We start from the raw sequence: 18,944 nt of genomic DNA on the forward strand, positions 1-18,944 counted from the left end.
GTGGGGAAATAAAAAGCACCATTTTTGTTTTGAATGTTTTAATAGAAAAAACAAATGTGTGTGTGTGTGTGTGATTTTATACAATTTTGCATTAATTTTTAGTTACTTTTTGGTTTTTGTTTGTTTGACAATGACGGTATCTTTCGGGTCCGTCGCAGTCGCTTCGGTTATTGACCAAGGGACGCCCCCGATTTACATTATGTATGTAGTTTTATATTCTCAATTTTTAAATGTAGTAATTATTAAATATAATTCTGTAACCAAAATCTTTCTAAAAGTTTCGTTTTGTCACTTTCTTTAGTCTCTAAGTATTGTTTCGTTATCTCACTCCAACATTTGTTTTGTTTTTTTTTTTTATATCATTTGTGTTATTTTAAGGGCATACTCCAAAGATTCAGACCAAGGACCGTTTTTGGGTCGGGATCAATTTGAATACTTTACAATAACTACACTGGACCATTTGAAATTAGTTTACCCAAGTACTTAGGCCTCGAGCCATATAAATATTTTTGTTTCATATTTGTTTTTTTTTTCTTTTTTTTGTGAGTATTTCAAGCTGAGCTTTGATTTCAAAATACAATTTGTAAAGGGAGTATATATAACCGACCTTTAAAAGCAATATGAATTTGAAAAGCCGTCTGTGAGAAGGGATTTCAAAAGTTTTATTTTATAGTTTTTTTGGGATTTTATATAGGCGGTGATCGTTTGAAGCTAAAGCTTAAGACAATATATGCTCGAATTTAGATGGGGTACCGTGGGCATTGGCGATATGAACACCAAAGGATTACTCCTCACCAAATCGAAAAATGAAATTGGAAAGCATTCAAATTACTTCTTGTTCTTGATTGTGATTTATTAAATTTAATTTAATTCCTTTTCCTTAGCGTTTTTTAAGTTTTGGCTTTGGGACCGTTTTGCATTTAAACAATCAAGTATTTACCCATTGGTCCGAGTTGTGTTGTATTTTCGAATCCAAAAAGATACAAATATACAATTAATTTCATCTGCCTCAAATGGTCATTGGTTCCGCAACCGAATTAACAACAATTAAACGATATGTATCCATTTTTAATGGCACAGTTATGTTAACATTAAACATTTGTCTTTTTGTCTACATTTTAGGTTTCAATAAATCATGGATCAACTTAGTTAAAAAAATAAGAAATTTCTAATCAAGCTCACACATTCATAACATTTGTAATTATTTAATAAGTTTATCAACTTTTCTCTAACATATTTTTTTGGCTTTTAAAACTCTTCAGTTATTGATGGATTTAAATATTGAAAAGTCTGAGGCAAGGAAAAAGTACTTTGAATCAAGGATGAAGCTACGAATTCGATCGGTATTGATTATTATTACGATTAGAATGATCCCAACTGATATGCTGTTTGATTTCAAGAAGCTACAACCATTTTTTTCATTCACAAGGCCTTGGATCGGAGGTGTATACTGTATGTATGAGATACACAGCTACTCACACGAGCTTAACGGGATTCTTGAGACGACCTTTGGAAGGCGATTCGAGCGAGAAACAATTATGCTTGGACTCTCAGATCTTACAAATCTAGATATTTCCATAATGACGTGGAGGTAACAAAGAGCTAAATGTGAATACGTTAGATGCAATAATGTATATGTATATAGGATCAATATGTTTAGCCAACATAAACACGGCCGTTTTGGTAGTACAATTCGATTCGATTATGATAATAATGTTATGTTCTAGCGCTAAAAATGAATTTCTCATCTATATTTCGCGTACGCCCTTACTATTACGAGTTTTTTTTCACTTAGTTTTCGTTTTTTTTCTGTTTAGATCTTCGATTTCCGGTTTTTTTAAATACACTTTACTTAAGCTTAGTATTTCGGTTTATGCTATGTATCATATGTTAAACAACCCATGATTAGAGTAAAAGTAGAAAATGCAATCCTGGACAAGATTCTTTTGGTGTATGCATTTCCCGTGTTGCAATCTGAGATCTAAGATCTCTGGATTCCGCCGCGTCGTCATCGCCCCAATTCCCAACCACGTCCCATACCCAATCTCCGTCCTAATCCGGATATGGAAATGGAACCAGAGATGTACACGTACACTAGAAATAACACAACCATTGTGGAGGCGTTGGCTTTTTGGCGGCATCCATTCGCATGCTGCATGGCGGCGGGCTCCTCACCTAGAATTTTAATTTATGCATTTTTCGAGATTCTCTACAAAATTCTACTAGAGATCATCCACTTACCGTTCAAAACATGGACCATCACCGTCTCCGTAATCTCATTGCCCAGCATGCATGTGTAGTTGCCAGTGTCCTGGCGATTTGCATTGGCGATGTACAGGCGGCTCAGTGCTCGTCCTGGCAGCATGTCCGTCTTGACACTACAAATTCTCAAAAATATATATATATTTAGGAAATTGAAATAAATGAATGACAACGGATATTTTAATTTCGCATAATGTTTAATATATGTTATATATATGATTTATAAACCATCATAATATGAGAAATCAATCAATAATAGAATAGTAGAATAGAATTGCCATTAAAAAACAATAACTTTTTGTGAAAACATATCCAATAAACAGCCACTATAATATATTCTTAAAAGAATAATCTTCTGATATATGAATAGGAACTATATGGATATAATTTTCTTTACATCTTTGAAAGTACTTAGGATACCTACCTGATTCCACCGCGGCTGGTGTCATAGTTAAGAAGACGCGGCCCGTGCCGCCAGGTGATATAGGAGGAGGGATGCGGAATCTTGGAAATGACGCACTGCAGCTCGATTGTGCTGCCAGCCTTGTAGTACTTTTCCGGCGTGGCCGAGCCCCGTTCGTCGAGGATCTCCACGTGAGGAACTGCATTAAGAGGACAAATTGAATTAGAATTATTACTAATTAACTTCATTCCTGGGAATCTACTCACCAATTATCGTTAGGTAGACGAGCAGGACAAGTGGCGGATGTGAGGACACCTGGCACTCATAGGGACCCTCGTCTCGCTCATTGGCGAACTGGATGAGCAGCTTCCAATCGTTGGGCTCCTCGAACTCCAGCGAATATCTTGAGTCTCCGCTATATGTGTGCGTGCCAAAGGTAATCAAAGTGAGATCATCCCCACGTCGCCGCATCCAGGACACCGTCTTGCCCTGAAGATCATTGACCCTGCAATGCAGATAAACGCTGGACGAGAGCTGGGTGCTAATGTTCAGAGTGGTATATGGATCGGCAAAGAAGGGGAACGGTTCGTGGGTAGTCGTATCGGTGACCTCCAGTTCCTCATCCTCGGGCGTGTCGGTGAACGGCGATGAGAACTCCTGCCAAAAGTTCTTTGGAAACGTGTCGAAGGGATCGCCAGCTCGCGGCCGTTTTACTGTTTTGAAAAAATATTTAAAAATTTTTGAATAAAATATTTTAAAATCCTAATACCTAAAGAAAATTATCGACAAAGAATGTACAAATTAAGTATTTTTTAATATTCAATATATATCAATATATTCTTCTGGTTATAACTATATTTTATTATCAGATCAAATTATTGCAATATTTATTTTCCAAATATTTTTTGGATATGGATTGGAAAACAAAAAATTTAGGCTTAGGTAAAAATTGCCAAAGTTTAGTTGGGTAAAAGTTTGCGATGTGCTTAGGAAAGGCAGAAGAAGCATAAGCAGACTTACATGTGGTCGACGTCGAGCCCGAGCCGATGTGATGGAGTGAGGAGTATATAATCGCCAGTATCCAGAACAGCCTCGATCTCATCACTGCGACGGAGTATCTTCATATGCTGAGATACGGGATACAGATACAGGATTCGGGATGATGCATTAACTGGCGCCACTCACATATGGACGCGCCTGTAATCTATTCTATATCGATCCAACTCCAACTGCATCAGCGTCCCACTGCATCGCCAGCAGGATTCCACGAATTTCAATTTGCTGCTTATCGATTTCGCTCCGCCAATATATTATTTAACATAGCGTATTTAACATCTTCAGGAGTCAGGAGTCCCAAGAGTAATTTACGTGTATTTTTGTTTGACACTTTTGCAGCGCGCTGGAGGGGAAGGAAAGACGGAATTGGAAAATCGGAAAAGCGTTTATTAACCAGCTCGTGTTGCGTGTGTATTTATCCTTTTGCAACTGCTGCTTGGATAGCCAATAAGCGGGAATGTAGGTCAGGGCATGCTCTGCGCATGGCCAGCATCCGCATCCCTATTATCCTGTCAGTAGAAACCGAAACGAAACCCCCTTTCCCGAGCCCCAAAATAAATAAGAGACACCACTCACCTCTTAAGCGCAATCAATTACAAAGTGCGGTGTTTTCTAACAAAAAGAAATGATTTTTGGGAAAATGAATTTCGCATGCACTTAGTCAAAAAAGCTCTTTTTAAATCGGCGGATTTTTTAGATATATACATATGTATATATCAAGATACATCTAGACGCGTTTGCCGGCCCGTACGGTGTTGTTCCCTCACCCACAATTGCTGCGGCACTGAATCCGCTCCGAAATGCCATCATTTCTCTCGGCATCTTCGGATTCTAGAGATTTCCGCCAACTGATTGGGATCCTTAGAATCGGTTACAATATATCAAAAGTAAGAAGTTCTAAAAGAAAAAGTAAACTAAATTAGATAATTTTTAAAACATAAAGATTGTAAATATAGATAATTTACCTTTCGTTCATAATATAAATAAGCTTCAATTCAAAAACCGATAGATATCGATAGGCGAAGGATTAACGTGTTACATACTAATCTTGGTTGCTATATGGACTTGTCATAAATCAACCGTTAATGTAGCAGGCCCACTCAGAAAACGAATTTAAACTACTTTTATTGTCTTTGTTATTAAATGCATGCATATGCTGTTAAAATTTAATTGTTTATCGCACTTATTATTGAACTTCCTGCGCATGTGCAGTAAAACTAAATCTAAATCGGTGGTTGCCCTGGTTTTGTGTGTATTGGTTAGAGCATAAAACGTACACTGGCGACGTAAAAATATGTTATTTGTTTCTTTTTCTGACAAATAATAAATCTAAATCATTATAAAAATGTATGAAAAATATTTTCAGTAGCTTTAACAATTTTTTTTTTGTTGAGATTATGTTTTGTAGAGCTTTTAAGTTTTTATTTTCTTTAAAATCAAAAACGCATTCAGAACCCCTTAAAACATAACAGTTCTTAGGTAAATTAACTTTAGCTGGCACTGTTTTACAGCCGCCCTTATCGTTAATTTTTGGTGGTGTGCGTGTCCGTAAATGACATAAGTGGCACACACACACACATGCACAAACACCACCCTGATGGGGGCCCACGGATACGGGAAAAGAACCGTTCATTCGCTTTTGTGCCGTTGACAATTGTCATTCAATCGCTTTTTCCATTTCTTTTTTGTTTTCTCATTCCGCCTTATGTTTCGCCTTTCGAAGAAAACGCATATTGAATATAAATCAGCCAAGAACAAGTACGAAAACGAAAATCAAGAAATCGAAAATCAGTGCTGATTTTGAAGGGTGTGTGTGGAATTACTACGAAACGAAACACAACTACAATACGAAAAGGCAGCGCTGTTGGCAGAGACGAAAAAGCAGCGTCGTTAGCATTTCCATTTCGGCATTGCAGCTCAAAAAATCGGCGAATCAGAAACTAATCAGCCGGCAGAGGCTATAGCAGTGGTCCGATCCCGATCACGCTATATACACACCACGTTTAATAGAATCGGAATATACTACCCAGTAAATCAATGGAGGAGAACAATTCCCGAGTCCTAAGCCTCCTTGGCGGTCTAGCCATAGGAATCGTAGGCTTCCAGGTCTTTCGAAAGGTCCTGCCCTGGATTTATGCCAATGTTGTGGGTCCCAAGGTCTTTGGTTCCTCTGTCGATCTCTCAAAAATGGGCGAATGGGCAGGTGAGTCGGTTGCTAGAGAGAGAGAAAACACATCAGAAAGGAGTGGTAAATGGGGCCGTTCAAGTACACAGTGAAAAAAGCGTACAGCTAGAAAAAGTCCACATATTATTCATAAATTCTGATAAAAAAAAGAAGTGTTGTGGTATTTTAATAAGTCGGAATGTACATATGTATACTTTGACAATATTTTAATTGAAGAAACCGAGGTATTATAAAATTTGATTTAGTTTTTTTTAAAATACCTTCTTTTGAAATACACCTTCAATAATTTTAAGTGAAACATTGATACTTTATACTTTTTCACTGTGATCGATCAGAACATTCCCCACGCACCATTAATATACTGATAACCCATAGAACTCTTGGCTAACTTGTATACGTTTCAGTTGTTACCGGGTCGACCGATGGAATTGGAAAGGCTTACGCCAAGGAGGTATGTAAACAACGCCTATATGGTGACCCAATCTTGGCCAGCAATCAAAGTCCATACAAGCACAAGTAATGACTATTGCAAACGGGAAGCGGGTCAAACAAAAAAATTAATGAGTAATTAGTACTTACTGTTTTCCGAATCGTGTGTCGCCCACGATGACTTGGACATTGATATTGCGGTAGCCAATGCATTAGCCAAGTGAATCTGCACTTTGAAATCGATCTCCAGTCCCTAGGTCACTCGCAAAAATTCCCTAATGGTGTTTGCTTAACTGAAAATTTGCAGTCTTAGCACTTGTACTTTTTGTTTTTATTTATTTTTATAAAGTGCAGTCTCGGGTGTTTTTTTGTTACTTTTTTTTTTTTTAACAGGCGGTTCCCGGTCTTATTTTGTAATACCCACTTGAAATCGCAGCTAGAAGCTATAGAGAACACGTGTCGCCCGAGAAGCTATTCCTATAACTATATACATATGTATATATACATTGGTTGGAGTACATGGCTCCGCCCGGAGCTTCTGTTAATTTGACATTCTAGGTGCGTCGAACGCACAGAAAATAGTTCAACGTTCACTACAAATTTATTTTTTTTACAAGTATAGTACACTGAAAACACTTCCTGTTCTTCACATTATTTTGATTTCTACGTTTCAAACCAAAACCATGGCATATTGATCTCTTATAATAGGTATATTATTTTAAAGTCGTACAAGTAAAATCCAAGGCACTCGGCTTTTTTTTATCTTTGATCCAGAAATTAGGTAACCAAAAGTCGATAAATATAAGCAGGCTTCATTTACGATTGACAACAAAATATGAATAAATGTTAAAATTTTTCCTTAGTTGGCTCGCAGAGGACTGAAACTAGTGCTAATCAGTAGATCCCTGGAAAAGCTAAATGTGGTGGCCAAGGAAATAGGCAAGTCAACTCATCAGATACATTTAACAGCTCTAACTTTAATCGCTGTTTTTGGCATACTTTTAGGTGATAAATACGGCGTGGAGGTGCGCGTGATCGATGTGGACTTTACCGGTGGCGTCGAGATCTACGACAAGATCCACGACAAGACCATTGGCCTGAATATTGGTGTGCTCGTCAACAATGTGGGCATTAGCTATAGCCATCCCGAATACTTCCTGGACTGCTACAATGCCGATCCGAACTTCCTAAGGAATATTGTGGCTGCTAACATTCATTCGGTGACGCATATGACCGCCCTTTTCCTGCCCGGCATGATTTCTCAGCGTCGTGGAGTGATCATTAATCTGTCGTCCACCGCTGGAGTCATTCCCAATCCCCTGTTGAGCGTGTATAGTTCCACTAAGGTCAGAGTTTTACTGCTTTAAATTTTTTCAAACCATCTCTTTCTAAATCCAAAAAATTTTCAGGCATTTGTAAACAAATTCAGTGACGATCTACAGACAGAGTACAAGGAGCATGGAATCCTTATTCAGAGCGTTCAGCCTGGTTTTGTAGCAACCAACATGTCGAAGATCCGCAAGGCTAGCGTGTTTGCTCCATCACCGGAAACATATGTTCGCTCAGCGCTGTCCACCTTAGGCATTTCCACTCAGACCGCTGGCTATCTACCCCACGCTCTGCTCCAGTTGGTCATCCACTTTACGGAGGCTGTCTTCGGCGAGCAGTTCGCTCGCAGCGTGGTCTTAAAGAATATCCTAGGCACCCGAAAACGTGCCCTTCGTCGCCTGGCCAAGGAGCAGTAAAGAGTTCCACATAAGATACAGCGGAGAGGGCGTGAAGGCATTTATTCGGAGTTGGTTGTGGTGGAGAGTCAGTTGGGTTGTGGGGAAGATCCGGCTAGTCATATATGTAGCTTATGAAGTCACAGCGTGTCATACGAATCAGCAAACAGAAAGCTTAAAAATACCAAAAATGTTTCCCAAATAAACTAAGTCTAGTTAGTTTTTGTCATTGAATAACATTGAAGATTCCCAACCAGTCATGTCATGTAAACAATAATAAAATTTGTGCAAGCGCAAAGTCACTGGATATACATATGTACATATTTATGTATGTATATATGCATATATGTGATTTCTAATGACAAACAATGGTTTTTATTTACAGGCCTTAGAGATTAAGTATTTAAAGGCAGATCAGTAGTTTTCCTTTTTTATTTAACAGAAACTAAAATTTTTCAAAATAGTTAAAATCCATATCTAATTCTTATTAATTTTATATTATACTTTTCCCATAACATATTTTACTCGGTAATGCTTTTTTTGATTTCCTGTTTTTTGATATATAAATGAAATTTGAATTTCAACTGAAATTTGAATGCGTACCGATAGCGGTAGTTTCGATGACGACCTAAACTATCGATGGATCATCGATGGGCGAGCCCTTCGGTCTATCGCCGAGATGATAGATACAATATTTCGCGCAGGGCGAAGCAACGGCAAAAATCATAAACATAACAGTAAAGATAGTGGATAGCCGGGCGTGAAAGCGGACTTATGACGTGTTATCACGGGCTAGGCCGATAAGCCCTAGGGGAGAGCACAACTGCGCAGCAGCAGCGCCAAAAACAACAACAACCAGAATCAAAGGAGTGTGTAATCAGTAATCAGAGTGTCGCTTGTTTTGATTGCCTCGGAAACGAAACAAAACGAAATGAAACTCCGCTCCGGATAAAGCTGACCAATTCAATCAACTTGTTGCGGATCCGTAGCGTCGCCCAGTATTGATTTAGCACACATAGCTTACAGTTGTGATTCCGATTTCGATTCCCAGCCAACCAGCTGTCTTTGGTTTCGCCTGTGCCTGGTGTCTCTGCTCTACCCATATATTCTATATGCGACGCTTCTCCAAAAAAAAACCGATACAGTACGATACTATACCATATTTGTGTTCGTTTTTCATTCGTAGAGCGTAGAAGAGGCGGCGAAGGTAGTAGTAGTAGAGGAGGAGGAGGAGTAGGAGGTGGACACCATACCAAAGCGGAATTGACGCAATTGAGAACTATTTTTAATGGTCAGCGGGTCGAAAATGTATGAAACTCATCAAATATTCAGAAGACAAGCAGCCAATAAGGCGAAGAGGCAGTGAATCGGAAGTCCGGAAACGGGAGTCAATTGACCGATGGAATCAGAGGAGTACACAGTGGGCGCGATGGAGACTCGTCGTTTGCCTCTGTTTCCCATTGAACCGGAGCCATCCGTAACGACTACGCAGCGCTTAACGCTTCTGGCTACCAGGTAAATCTAAAAAATAATTTACTACCATTCAAATAAACTAACTCAAAAATCTTTTACAGACTACTACGTGTTTTGCAATTAAACTGGAGGATTATTGTCTCGGGCATCACACTTACACTGTTGGCCGTCATCTGGTATTATCCCACCTTCTTTCTGTTCTTCGCCTTCGTAGTCTATTCTCTAGTCTTGGTCTTTGCGGGTAAGTCTTCCGCTTCCATTCCAGGGCATTGAAAATTAAAAGATTGGGAATGAGTCACCTTATCAGACAATCAGTTCCGAACGAGCGTCCAATTAAAATTGCCAAATATCTAATTGCCCTAATCTCGCCGACAGCTGTGGCCGGCACTGTCTATATCCATTATATATTCACCACCAACGATCCGACGCCACCAAGTCGCGTGCCCTCGCGACTGCTCTACAATGCCACCAAGTAAGTTTCGGACTTTGTTCTATACATATTTACATACATACATATATTTTATATCTCTATATCCTTGGCCCAACAGAAGCAACATCTTTGATCTGCCCAAACCCATCAAGAATCCATCGAATCTACCCTTGATATTTGGAAAAACAGTCGATCTGCAACTTCAGCAGATCATTGAGTATGTGCTTCGAGATTTTATGCTGCCCTGGTTAGGGTAAGTCCATCTTTTGACACCGTAGAAACCGACAAGTAATCGTTGACTCATATTTCAGCTACGTAGTCACCAAGCCCAAATTAATCAACGATGTGGTGCGCGAGGATTTGTGGAATGCTATACAGAAGATCCATGAACGGGCCACCAGAATGGACGCCGCAAAGATCATAGCTGTGGACATGGTCAACCGGGTGACTGTACATCTGGAGAAGATCCGCATTGCGGAAGCCAGAGCGTGAGTCTTTTTATTTAAAATATTTATTATTTTACGGACTGACGGTAACCTTAACAAATGTCAACCATTTTTAAAAATTTTAATTTGAAATAATTTGAATACAAAGATTTTCCATAAAATTTGAAGATTTATCTTAATAACATTTTTTTTAATCATGCTTCAAACAAAGAAGTTAGAATTCCGATAAGATATTGGCATTTTTCCGTTTTATATGGGAATTTAATAACGAACCAACGAATGACTATTTTCGGCTATGGGTAAAATACTATTATTGGGGGGACTAACCAAATTTTGCATTTTTGATAAGGGGCAAAAAGTCAAGATAAGCAAAAGGTTACATTAAAGTTAATTTGCCTATTTATTTGAAATCATGGAAGAATGCTGCGCACTGCATATTAAATTAAATATAATTTATATGCGTCAGACAATAGCCATCAATTACTAAGCATCAATTCAATAATCGGAAAGGCCGTACCTGGGATTACTCTATTGCTTTCGATTGTTAAGGTTTTATGCAGCATAATAAAAAATTAATTATTAATGAATATTTTAAAAAGCAACCTTTTTAATTACTAATGCTCCCTACCTAAATTAAATAATTGTTATCCTTTTTCTAGAGCTGAAACCAACACTCCGCCCGTTTTTAGTACCAACTCGTACCTCGCTGATGAGGAGAAAGAGATGGAGTTCCTGCGCAAGCTATGCGAGATTATGGTGATCCTATTGCTGCCCCGCGGCTACTCCCTACCCCCATTGAAGGTTCTACTCAGCGAAATTCTCTCTTACAAAAGTTAGTAATGGTTCGGAACACGAGTATATTCAATTTATATTGATAAATCCTATACGCTTAGTATTTTTTCCGATGATCAAAATGCTAACAGCACCAGATTACATCAACCAGAAGGTAGTGCAGAACATAGAGACTCGTTTGGCGGCGGCAGCGATGAGCAAACGGAGCTACGAGTATGCGGCAAGTTTTGAGGATTTTCTCAAGATTATTAACAACTCGGGCAACCTCGAGGAGCTCTCGCTCATACGCAAGAGCATTGTCAACGACCTCATGCATGCCACCACCATGCAGAACTTACAGCGTGCCAAAGGCCTCGATCCGGATCACGAGGACCATTCACTCTCCAAATCGGAACTGACGGCTGCCGTCAGGCTGAAGCGATACGTTCGGCAGCTCACGATGGCTAAGGGCGAGTGCGAGAAGAACCTGGCCAAGTTCGGCTGGAATGGCAATTATTCCAGCGATATTGTATGTGATCACTAATGCTTTCCATTTCTAAAGTACTGATTATTATAATTTTTTGTTCAGGACCTAACGCTTGTTGAGATCCTGAACACTGCGGTTGGTCGGCGCTACTTCACCCTGTTCCTGGAGCCACTTAAAGCGAGCGCATTGATTGGCTTCTATCTGGCCGTAGAAGAGATAAAGCACGCGCACAAGTCGGCCAGTCATCAGCTAGGTACCGAAATCTTTTACACTTATATCCGGGTGCCCAAGTCAGAAATCCAGATCGACAAGCACGAGCGCAAGTTGATAGAGACGTTTTTGCTAGGGGATGCCGAACCAGATATTTTCTACGACATCCAGCGCAACATACTGCGGACGTTGGAGGAAAAGTATTATCCGCCATTCGTGCTGAGCGATCAGTATCGTCAGCTTAAAGAGGCACTGGATTCAAATGAAATCGCAGATCCTACTCTACTAATATGCCACAACATTGGTGATACCGCGGAGCCTCTGACAGATGAGCAACCGGGAGTATCGGATGGATTAAATGGCGGAGCCGGTGGAGCCATCGATGTAGCCGCCCATACGTCGTATGCACGACGAAAATTGGAGCAAATACAGGAACGCATTGACAAAAAGAACCAGGCGCTGGACGCCCTAAAGTACTCGGTGAAACCAGAGTCCAAGGTGCTATCTATTCTCGAAAAGGAGATGGAGTGGCTGAAGAGCGAGAAGCGTCAGACGGAAGCGCATTTGCGACGCACTGACGCCTGGACTGAGCACTTGGGCAAGTGGAAGGCCACTATCCAGAGCGTAGAGGTAAATGCCTATTATCTGAACAACATAAAATAATGATTTATAAATTCTATGCTGTCTCCAGGTATCCGATGAGAAGGAATCGTTGCAGTTTATGATCCTTGTTCATGTGGATGAAGATATTAATGCCCCAGTTCAACCGACATTATCCAAAAATGGCGACAGCGGCCATGCTAATTTACGAAAACGACCCTCAGGCATCTCCAGTGGCTGGGTTGTGATGCGCTCCCTTAATCAAGTGCACGTGTGTATTTCCTTTAAATTAATATGATAAAAGTTCTTTGAAATGACTTAAATTTTAAATAATTTTGTAGGAGCTGCAGCGAAAGCTGAGGCACGTCAGCTCAAATCTGAAAGCCATCGACCTGCCTACGAATTTCAAGTTCTTCTTTCTGAAAACAGATCGACATGGACAGGAAAAGGCCAAGGCACAAATTCAAAAGTTCTTGAACGTAAGTTACTGTTTTAACCATAGCATATAAAGTTTTACTTATCTTCCAACTTAGTTCATCCTGGAGGATGACCATCTGAATGGCAGCGAGGCGATCTACACATTTCTTAGCCCCAGCTCGGATCACCTGAAGCAATCGCTACCCTCGCCAAAAAAGTCTAAGTTCTCGTTGGCTACACTATTTCGCAGCGATGCTGGAAAGGCTCACGAGGCCAACAAAGCTACCGATCCTTTTTGGGGGCTTCAGCGCGACGACGAAGACATATCCACTTATCTAGATGGTGAGTCCGGCGTTGAGGCTAAAATGCTAGCTTCGGATTTGGACAGCAAGGATTCAATAGCAGAACCGATGTACGCCTTGATGGGCGAGATCTTCGATATGGGCGGGGTCTTTAAGTGGCTGCGTAAGAGCCTCATCTCTTTTGTGCAGATCACATACGGTCGAACGATTAACCGACAGATCCGGGAATCGGTAGCCTATCTTTTTGAGGAGTCTATGCTGCACAACTACTTTTCGGCCATCCTCAAGTCTTTTTGGCCGGGTGGCGTCTTGGCCTCGGCATATCCGACGCGATCGGACGATATGCGCGAGATGACTACAACGGCTGCTAAGGCACTGCTAACCGACCACATCCCAGAGGTGCTGTGCAACCTGGTCGGCGCACAAGCAGCCAAACGAGGTGTCCTAAAGGTGTTCGAGGCCCTGCAGAATCCCGCCTACAACAAGCAGTTATTCTACGTAAGTTGTGGGGTTTCCACTTGCAAAATAAATAGCTTACTTGTATTCATTGCATACTGACGTAATTAATATATGTTTTTATCTTTAGGAACTGCTCGAGATACTCATGATTGAGTTCTTTCCCGAAATTCGCCAACTTCGGGTCAACAATATAAATGGAACCAAATTAAATACGGCCACAGCTGGAGCGGCCGCTGCCTCCGCTGCAGCTGCATTGGTGGCGGCCACAGCTTCCGCTAACCTCTCCTCTTTAAATCACAGCGGAGGAAGTTCATCTGCGGTGGGGCACCAGAACCATCAGGGGTCGTCAACGACGAGTGGATCCTCAGTAGGAGGAAGTGGCTCCATCGGTGGTAGTGTAGCGCTGCACCATCAATCCCACTACCATCATGCATCCCACCACCACCAACAGCAGCAGCACCACCACTCACAGACGGGCAGCTCCAAGTAGGGACAAGGTCCCACTTTTACTCTAATTTAACTTAAACTTTTTTTAAATTATGTTTTTCCTTTGATTTTATGTTTGATGTTTAGTGCTTTCTCTTTCTCAGCGGTGTATATTCATAAATTGGCCGGAGAAAGGAATTACAAAGAATAGTTATGTAGAAAAGAACACAACTCAGTAGTTATCAGTATCATTCCCTGTACAAATGCAGATTTCAGTCCTTGTTGATTCGTTTGTCCAACACTTCCTGTAGCCAGATTTGTTTGTTATGTGTATATGTCTGTACATAGGTCAGTATTAAGCGTTGTACCAAATTGTTGTTTATATACTCGTATAGTGAAATATGACACTCAGCTTGTATTGATTATATTATTGTTTATTGATCCCAAAGTTGACAGACAGGAGATATTAAATCGAGGCGTATTAAAGGTGCGTCCCATGGCCATAAGGCACGTGAAGAGGTCACAACTTTCGTAACTTTTGCAGATTTTCTAAATCATCTAAACTTTTTTTGGGGTTTAACGAGGTTTAATCATATTTTTATCATCTGGTGATTCCTTAATAGCAGGATTTTATTTGTATGTTTTTAGTTCTTTAATGATTTCGAATTTGTATTTAATTAATTATTTGTTAAACACTAGTATTCTTTAATTAAAACTCTTTTTTGTAATTTTCCCAACTGACCAAAAATACTATTTTAAATTTTAATAGACATAATTGTTAAGAGCTTTGGTGTTAAATAACCTTTATAACTAAGCGTTGGTTAAAGCTGTCTCAAATACAGTGCGTTTGATAACAATAAAACAGTTGTAAGTCAGGACTTCAAAGAAGCGTTAATCCTAAAGCATTTTGGGTAATCCAATTGCATTTTGATACCAAGATTAAATACACGGATTTAAATTAGTTGATTAAATGATGGCCGAAAACTGTTTTATGGACCTAATACGCCCCTATAGCCAAACACCACCCAACCAGCCCACTCTAGCACTGGGCAAAATTGCACTACGACGATTCATCCCAGTGAGCCAAACGTATCCCACTTAAGACCCCACATCCAGGCAGAGTTTCTAGGCGCTTTCAATCTATTTATGTATTGCAGTTGTACACTTTTATGTGAAAATGCGAAATAAAGATCGCTATTTATGTAGATTTTGGTGCCTTTTTATTGGATTACATCTAGAAAACGGTTATCTTTTCGACAAGCTTCTCCAAACGAATGGATTTCATATCGACGACCACAACCATGATATTCTTGCGCATTCCGGTGGGCTTTTTTACGAGCAATCTTACCTCAAAATATTTCAGCAGGAAACGCCATTTCAGTTCGCTTTTGTCACGCTCGGCCAGTTGCTCAAAATCGTCCGCACGGAGGCCAAGAATCCGTTCAGCCGGATTGCCAGCTAACCGGGTCTCAACAAGTGTGCCCGTCTGGTCGGAAAACTGAATATTAATGTTAAAGTAGCTCGTATATTTAGGACGATCATTGTTAAGCAAAAAATCCATTTGACAGGTTTCGGAAGCGCAATCCTTCAGGTTGTGAAGTATGAGACGTTGGCAGGCGGTGCTGAAATGACACAAAGTTTTAGTAATAGTTTATTAATTTATTTTATGAGAAGGCTTTCCATACGAATTTAACCAAAGGACTTGCCATTTTCTGTTGATGTGGGAGGATAGTCCGTCCAAATCGAATTTGGTGATCATACCATACAGCACAGCTGTAAATTGATTTGTTGAGACATTCTGCAGTTCACCCTCGGCGCGGGAGTATATCTGTCTGACCGTCATTTGGTTCTGGATGCTAGCAGCTAAAGGGTATTTATTAAAATAACCTCAATTAATAAACATTACTCACCTGCAGGCAGGTTATCCAACTCCATCTGGGCGCAGGTATCGAAAGTCTTGAGTTCCACTGTGGTGGCAAAAGACAGCAACAGGCTACAATCCTCACCAACCACCATGGGATTTTCGCAGATAAGCGTACAATTTGAATGGGAGAGCACGGGGCAACAATGGAAGTCCGAGTAGGACACCCGCACATCGACCAAATGCAGGATAGTACGACGGGGTTGCCATTGCTGGGCACGTCGTATCCAATCCGATTGCCAAATGGAAAGCAGCATGCCGTCCGGATAACTGACATCGATCACAATAACCTCAAGGCAGTTCAACAATTCCTGGGACTTGTTGTGTGCCACCTGCAGCTTTCGTTTGATCTGTCGTACTGGACGTACACAAGCTACTGCCACCAGTAAATTTACATGGGAGGTGATTATCTTATCGGATGATCCTAACCTAGAACACACATCTTTCAGCTTAAGGGTTGCGCCAAGTGGCTTTATTGGACACTGGAGAAGCTGCTGGAGGATTAGTATATTGCCAGAGTCGTCTTGGTCGTGTCGCACCACATATCCGGAGCCTTCGTTGACAACCAGGGCGCAAGAGAGCGTTGCTTGTGGCTGATAACGCTGATCAACGGCCGGAATACACATCACCTTGGCGCCCACAATATCTACCACATGACCAATCTGCAACATGGAGGAGTACTCATCCACACAGGCACGCTGTCCCCAGCATTTGCAATTGGTAAGGTGATTAGGGGAATCTCGGATCGTTAAGTTAATTACACCTCGTTCGGTGCCACTCATTTTGTCAAAGAATATATTAGGTGAGGATTTGGATACAATCAAGGCTATGGTGGAGAAGTACGTCATTGTGGGCTGCATCTCAGCCAGACGCTGGAATTTATCTCGTTTTGCCATTTAATTATTAAAGATATTTCGACAATATAGCTTGCAATAGAAAAAAAACCGCTATATTTAAAACGGTCGATAAGTTTTATCGATGTTTCCATGGATAACAGCATAGAAGCGAATCAGTGTAAAATTTAATCTATTACCAACACTAGGCACATATTAATTTATTTATCTTTTAGAGAAATTGCGACATTAAACACTTCCTATTTGTAACAAATATATTTGATGATCTGTATATTTAAAGTATATATACTTAAATTACAAAACAAAAATGGCACTTAAATTGGGTAGTATAAAAAGTAATTCTTAATCTGTTAGCTTCCGTATTTTCGAAAATCGAGAAAAATTGCTTCTGTATTTTCTTATATTTGCTTAAATTACAGAACAAAAATGGAACTTAAATTAGGTAGTATATTTACAACTTAGGATTGCGCCAAAAAGTAATTCTTAATCTGTTAGCTTCTGTATTTTCAAGAATCGATAGAAATTGCTTCTGTGTGCCATCGCTGGTGCCCTGTCGTACCATCCCCAAAAGCTGACACACATATGTGCACATACACACACAAACAGGAAGTGTTCCCAGATTTAATGCGTTAAACAAACTCACTTGTCGGACTTTCCACGGTTGCCAGCGCCCAGAAACTTAAACCCTTCCGCCAGAGGAACTAAGGATAAATCAGGACAAGCGTCTAGTAGAAAGATAACATTCGAGAAGAAGCATTCCGCTTGAGAAATAACCAGCAACTCGCGACCCGCAAATCTACACAGCCCCATTAAAAATGGTCAAGCTGTTCGCTCTGAGCATCTTCCACAAGGGCGCCAGCGAGGCGCGTCTCTTAAAGACTGCAGCCGATCTACAGTCCTTCTCATTTTTCCAACGTGGCACTGTCAACGAATTCATGACGTGAGTATGCAAGTGGATGTCACACAAGGGCGCAGGCTCGAACACTCATCAACCACAACCACCCCTTCCTCTTGCAGCTTCGCTTCCAAGACAATTGTGGAGCGCACACAGCCGGCCCTGCGGCAATCTGTCAAACAGGACGCCTACATGTGTCATGTCTATGTGCGGGCGGACAGTCTGGCCGGTGTCCTGATCGCCGATCATGAGTATCCGCACCGCGTGGCGCACACACTCATCACAAAGATCTTGGACGACTTTACGGCTAAGGTGTCGGCGGATCAATGGCCAAATGGCACGGAGGCCACCATATCGTTTGATCTGCTGCCAGCGTTTCTAGCACGCTATCAAAATCCTGTCGAAGCGGACCCTTTAACGAAAATGCAAAACGACCTGGACGAGACAAAGATCATTCTGAAGAATACCATCGAGGCGGTGCTGGAGCGAGGCGAGAAACTGGACGACATGGTCAGCAAGTCGGAGAAGTTGTCACTGCAGAGCAAGGCGTTCTATAAGACGGCGAAAAAGACTAACTCGTGCTGCAGCTTCACATAGGCGCACCACCCACCGTCATTCTCTCACTACACTGTAATCCTCTCAAGCAACAACAACAGGAAACACCAGATAACGGAAATAAAAGACAACACGAAGGATAACACGATAACACCAACAAACAAAATAAAACCAAACAAAGTGCTAGGGAGCTGCGTGGCTTGGAGTTTGATAATTGCTTTTTATAAATGAATTAGTTAATTTTATATACTATATATACTATACTGTATGATTAGGAGGGCCAGTTGCCAGTTATGTAAGCCCACTAACCCAATGTTTACTCGTCTGTGGATCATCAGATCCTGTTTGTATATGTCTACGCTTTTGGAAATCTGGATGTTAAATAACATTACAAATTACGATCTAAACCCATGTACTGTTCTCGTATCTGTTCCGGAGATCTTAACTTGTCTCTTAGCTACCTATTGATGTTGTGGGCTTTGTTATCGCCTCTCCGGCGGAGACAATTATGTCGGTAGGCAGCACTTATACAAGCGCCGTCGCACATTCGATCTGGGCAACTGGAGATCAAATTGTGTGGGCGTTTCAATAAAAAAGTATTATGGAAAAGTGATTTGAATCTAGTGCGTTTTTACTACT

At 40.7% G+C, this 18,944-nt stretch overlaps 5 protein-coding genes across 8 annotated transcripts; 3 read left to right on the forward strand and 2 right to left on the reverse strand.

Annotated features, from left to right (window-relative positions):
• Positions 1-67: 67 nt before the first annotated feature.
• LOC108117435 (fibroblast growth factor receptor 3) lies at positions 68-5,032 on the reverse strand. 4 transcript variants are annotated; one of them, XM_017229852.2, is made up of 8 exons: positions 4,687-5,032; positions 4,298-4,618; positions 3,851-4,064; positions 3,686-3,792; positions 2,932-3,378; positions 2,687-2,864; positions 2,242-2,387; positions 68-2,175 (listed from the first exon to the last, which is right to left on the reverse strand). In XM_017229852.2, exons 4-8 carry the CDS (start codon positions 3,765-3,767, stop codon positions 2,009-2,011), a joined length of 1,020 nt encoding a protein of 339 aa, XP_017085341.1. In that variant the 5' UTR covers positions 3,768-3,792; positions 3,851-4,064; positions 4,298-4,618; positions 4,687-5,032; the 3' UTR covers positions 68-2,008. The 4 variants fall into 4 exon arrangements, with proteins under 4 accessions (XP_017085341.1, XP_017085339.1, XP_017085342.1 ...); XM_017229850.2 differs by having other exon boundaries at positions 3,686-4,064; positions 4,687-5,031; XM_017229853.2 differs by having other exon boundaries at positions 2,242-2,378; positions 3,686-4,064; positions 4,687-5,029.
• Positions 5,033-5,341: 309 nt separating this feature from the next.
• On the forward strand, positions 5,342-8,357 carry LOC108117433 (very-long-chain 3-oxoacyl-CoA reductase-B). The gene is made up of 5 exons (XM_017229848.2): positions 5,342-5,924; positions 6,311-6,357; positions 7,199-7,274; positions 7,341-7,681; positions 7,745-8,357. The coding sequence occupies exons 1-5, from the start codon at positions 5,759-5,761 to the stop codon at positions 8,078-8,080; spliced, it is 966 nt and encodes a 321-aa protein (XP_017085337.1). The 5' UTR covers positions 5,342-5,758; the 3' UTR covers positions 8,081-8,357.
• Positions 8,358-8,715: 358 nt separating this feature from the next.
• On the forward strand, positions 8,716-15,285 carry LOC108117432 (sorting nexin-25). The gene is made up of 12 exons (XM_017229846.2): positions 8,716-9,574; positions 9,634-9,773; positions 9,908-10,004; positions 10,081-10,215; positions 10,274-10,450; positions 11,068-11,240; positions 11,302-11,708; positions 11,769-12,506; positions 12,568-12,747; positions 12,818-12,955; positions 13,010-13,693; positions 13,782-15,285. Exons 1-12 carry the CDS (start codon positions 9,459-9,461, stop codon positions 14,142-14,144), a joined length of 3,348 nt encoding a protein of 1,115 aa, XP_017085335.1. The 5' UTR covers positions 8,716-9,458; the 3' UTR covers positions 14,145-15,285.
• Positions 15,286-15,314: 29 nt separating this feature from the next.
• On the reverse strand, positions 15,315-17,085 carry LOC108117412 (protein hold'em). The gene is made up of 3 exons (XM_017229820.1): positions 15,991-17,085; positions 15,787-15,943; positions 15,315-15,702 (listed from the first exon to the last, which is right to left on the reverse strand). The coding sequence occupies exons 1-3, from the start codon at positions 16,895-16,897 to the stop codon at positions 15,315-15,317; spliced, it is 1,452 nt and encodes a 483-aa protein (XP_017085309.1). The 5' UTR covers positions 16,898-17,085.
• Positions 17,086-17,423: 338 nt separating this feature from the next.
• Positions 17,424-18,918, forward strand: LOC108117426 (synaptobrevin homolog YKT6). Its single transcript, XM_017229839.2, has 2 exons — positions 17,424-17,795; positions 17,873-18,918. Exons 1-2 carry the CDS (start codon positions 17,671-17,673, stop codon positions 18,345-18,347), a joined length of 600 nt encoding a protein of 199 aa, XP_017085328.1. The 5' UTR covers positions 17,424-17,670; the 3' UTR covers positions 18,348-18,918.
• Positions 18,919-18,944: the final 26 nt, after the last annotated feature.

The sequence above is a fragment of the Drosophila eugracilis genome, unplaced genomic scaffold, assembly GCF_018153835.1.
Source record: "Drosophila eugracilis isolate 14026-0451.02 unplaced genomic scaffold, ASM1815383v1 contig_2147, whole genome shotgun sequence".
In the NCBI taxonomy this organism is placed as follows: Eukaryota; Metazoa; Arthropoda; class Insecta; order Diptera; family Drosophilidae; genus Drosophila; species Drosophila eugracilis.

Bases quoted from the DNA above. Each gene is read 5' to 3' on its own strand.
- LOC108117432 (XM_017229846.2), top strand. From the start codon at position 9,459: ATGGAATCAGAGGAGTACACAGTGGGCGCGATGGAGACTCGTCGTTTG. The intron at 12,507-12,567 runs GTAAATGCCTAT...TGCTGTCTCCAG, and splicing joins CCACTATCCAGAGCGTAGAG to GTATCCGATGAGAAGGAATC. The intron at 12,956-13,009 runs GTAAGTTACTGT...CTTCCAACTTAG, and splicing joins AAATTCAAAAGTTCTTGAAC to TTCATCCTGGAGGATGACCA.
- LOC108117435 (XM_017229852.2), bottom strand. From the start codon at position 3,767: ATGAGATCGAGGCTGTTCTGGATACTGGCGATTATATACTCCTCACTC. The intron at 3,379-3,685 runs GTAAGTCTGCTT...TTTTCAAAACAG, and splicing joins GGGCTCGACGTCGACCACAT to TAAAACGGCCGCGAGCTGGC. The intron at 2,865-2,931 runs GTGAGTAGATTC...CTCTTAATGCAG, and splicing joins CGTCTACCTAACGATAATTG to TTCCTCACGTGGAGATCCTC.
- LOC108117412 (XM_017229820.1), bottom strand. From the start codon at position 16,897: ATGGCAAAACGAGATAAATTCCAGCGTCTGGCTGAGATGCAGCCCACA. The intron at 15,944-15,990 runs GTGAGTAATGTT...AATACCCTTTAG, and splicing joins GTTGGATAACCTGCCTGCAG to CTGCTAGCATCCAGAACCAA. The intron at 15,703-15,786 runs GCAAGTCCTTTG...GTGTCATTTCAG, and splicing joins TCCCACATCAACAGAAAATG to CACCGCCTGCCAACGTCTCA.
- LOC108117426 (XM_017229839.2), top strand. From the start codon at position 17,671: ATGGTCAAGCTGTTCGCTCTGAGCATCTTCCACAAGGGCGCCAGCGAG. The intron at 17,796-17,872 runs GTGAGTATGCAA...TTCCTCTTGCAG, and splicing joins ACTGTCAACGAATTCATGAC to CTTCGCTTCCAAGACAATTG.
- LOC108117433 (XM_017229848.2), top strand. From the start codon at position 5,759: ATGGAGGAGAACAATTCCCGAGTCCTAAGCCTCCTTGGCGGTCTAGCC. The intron at 5,925-6,310 runs GTGAGTCGGTTG...TATACGTTTCAG, and splicing joins AAAAATGGGCGAATGGGCAG to TTGTTACCGGGTCGACCGAT. The intron at 6,358-7,198 runs GTATGTAAACAA...ATTTTTCCTTAG, and splicing joins GAAAGGCTTACGCCAAGGAG to TTGGCTCGCAGAGGACTGAA.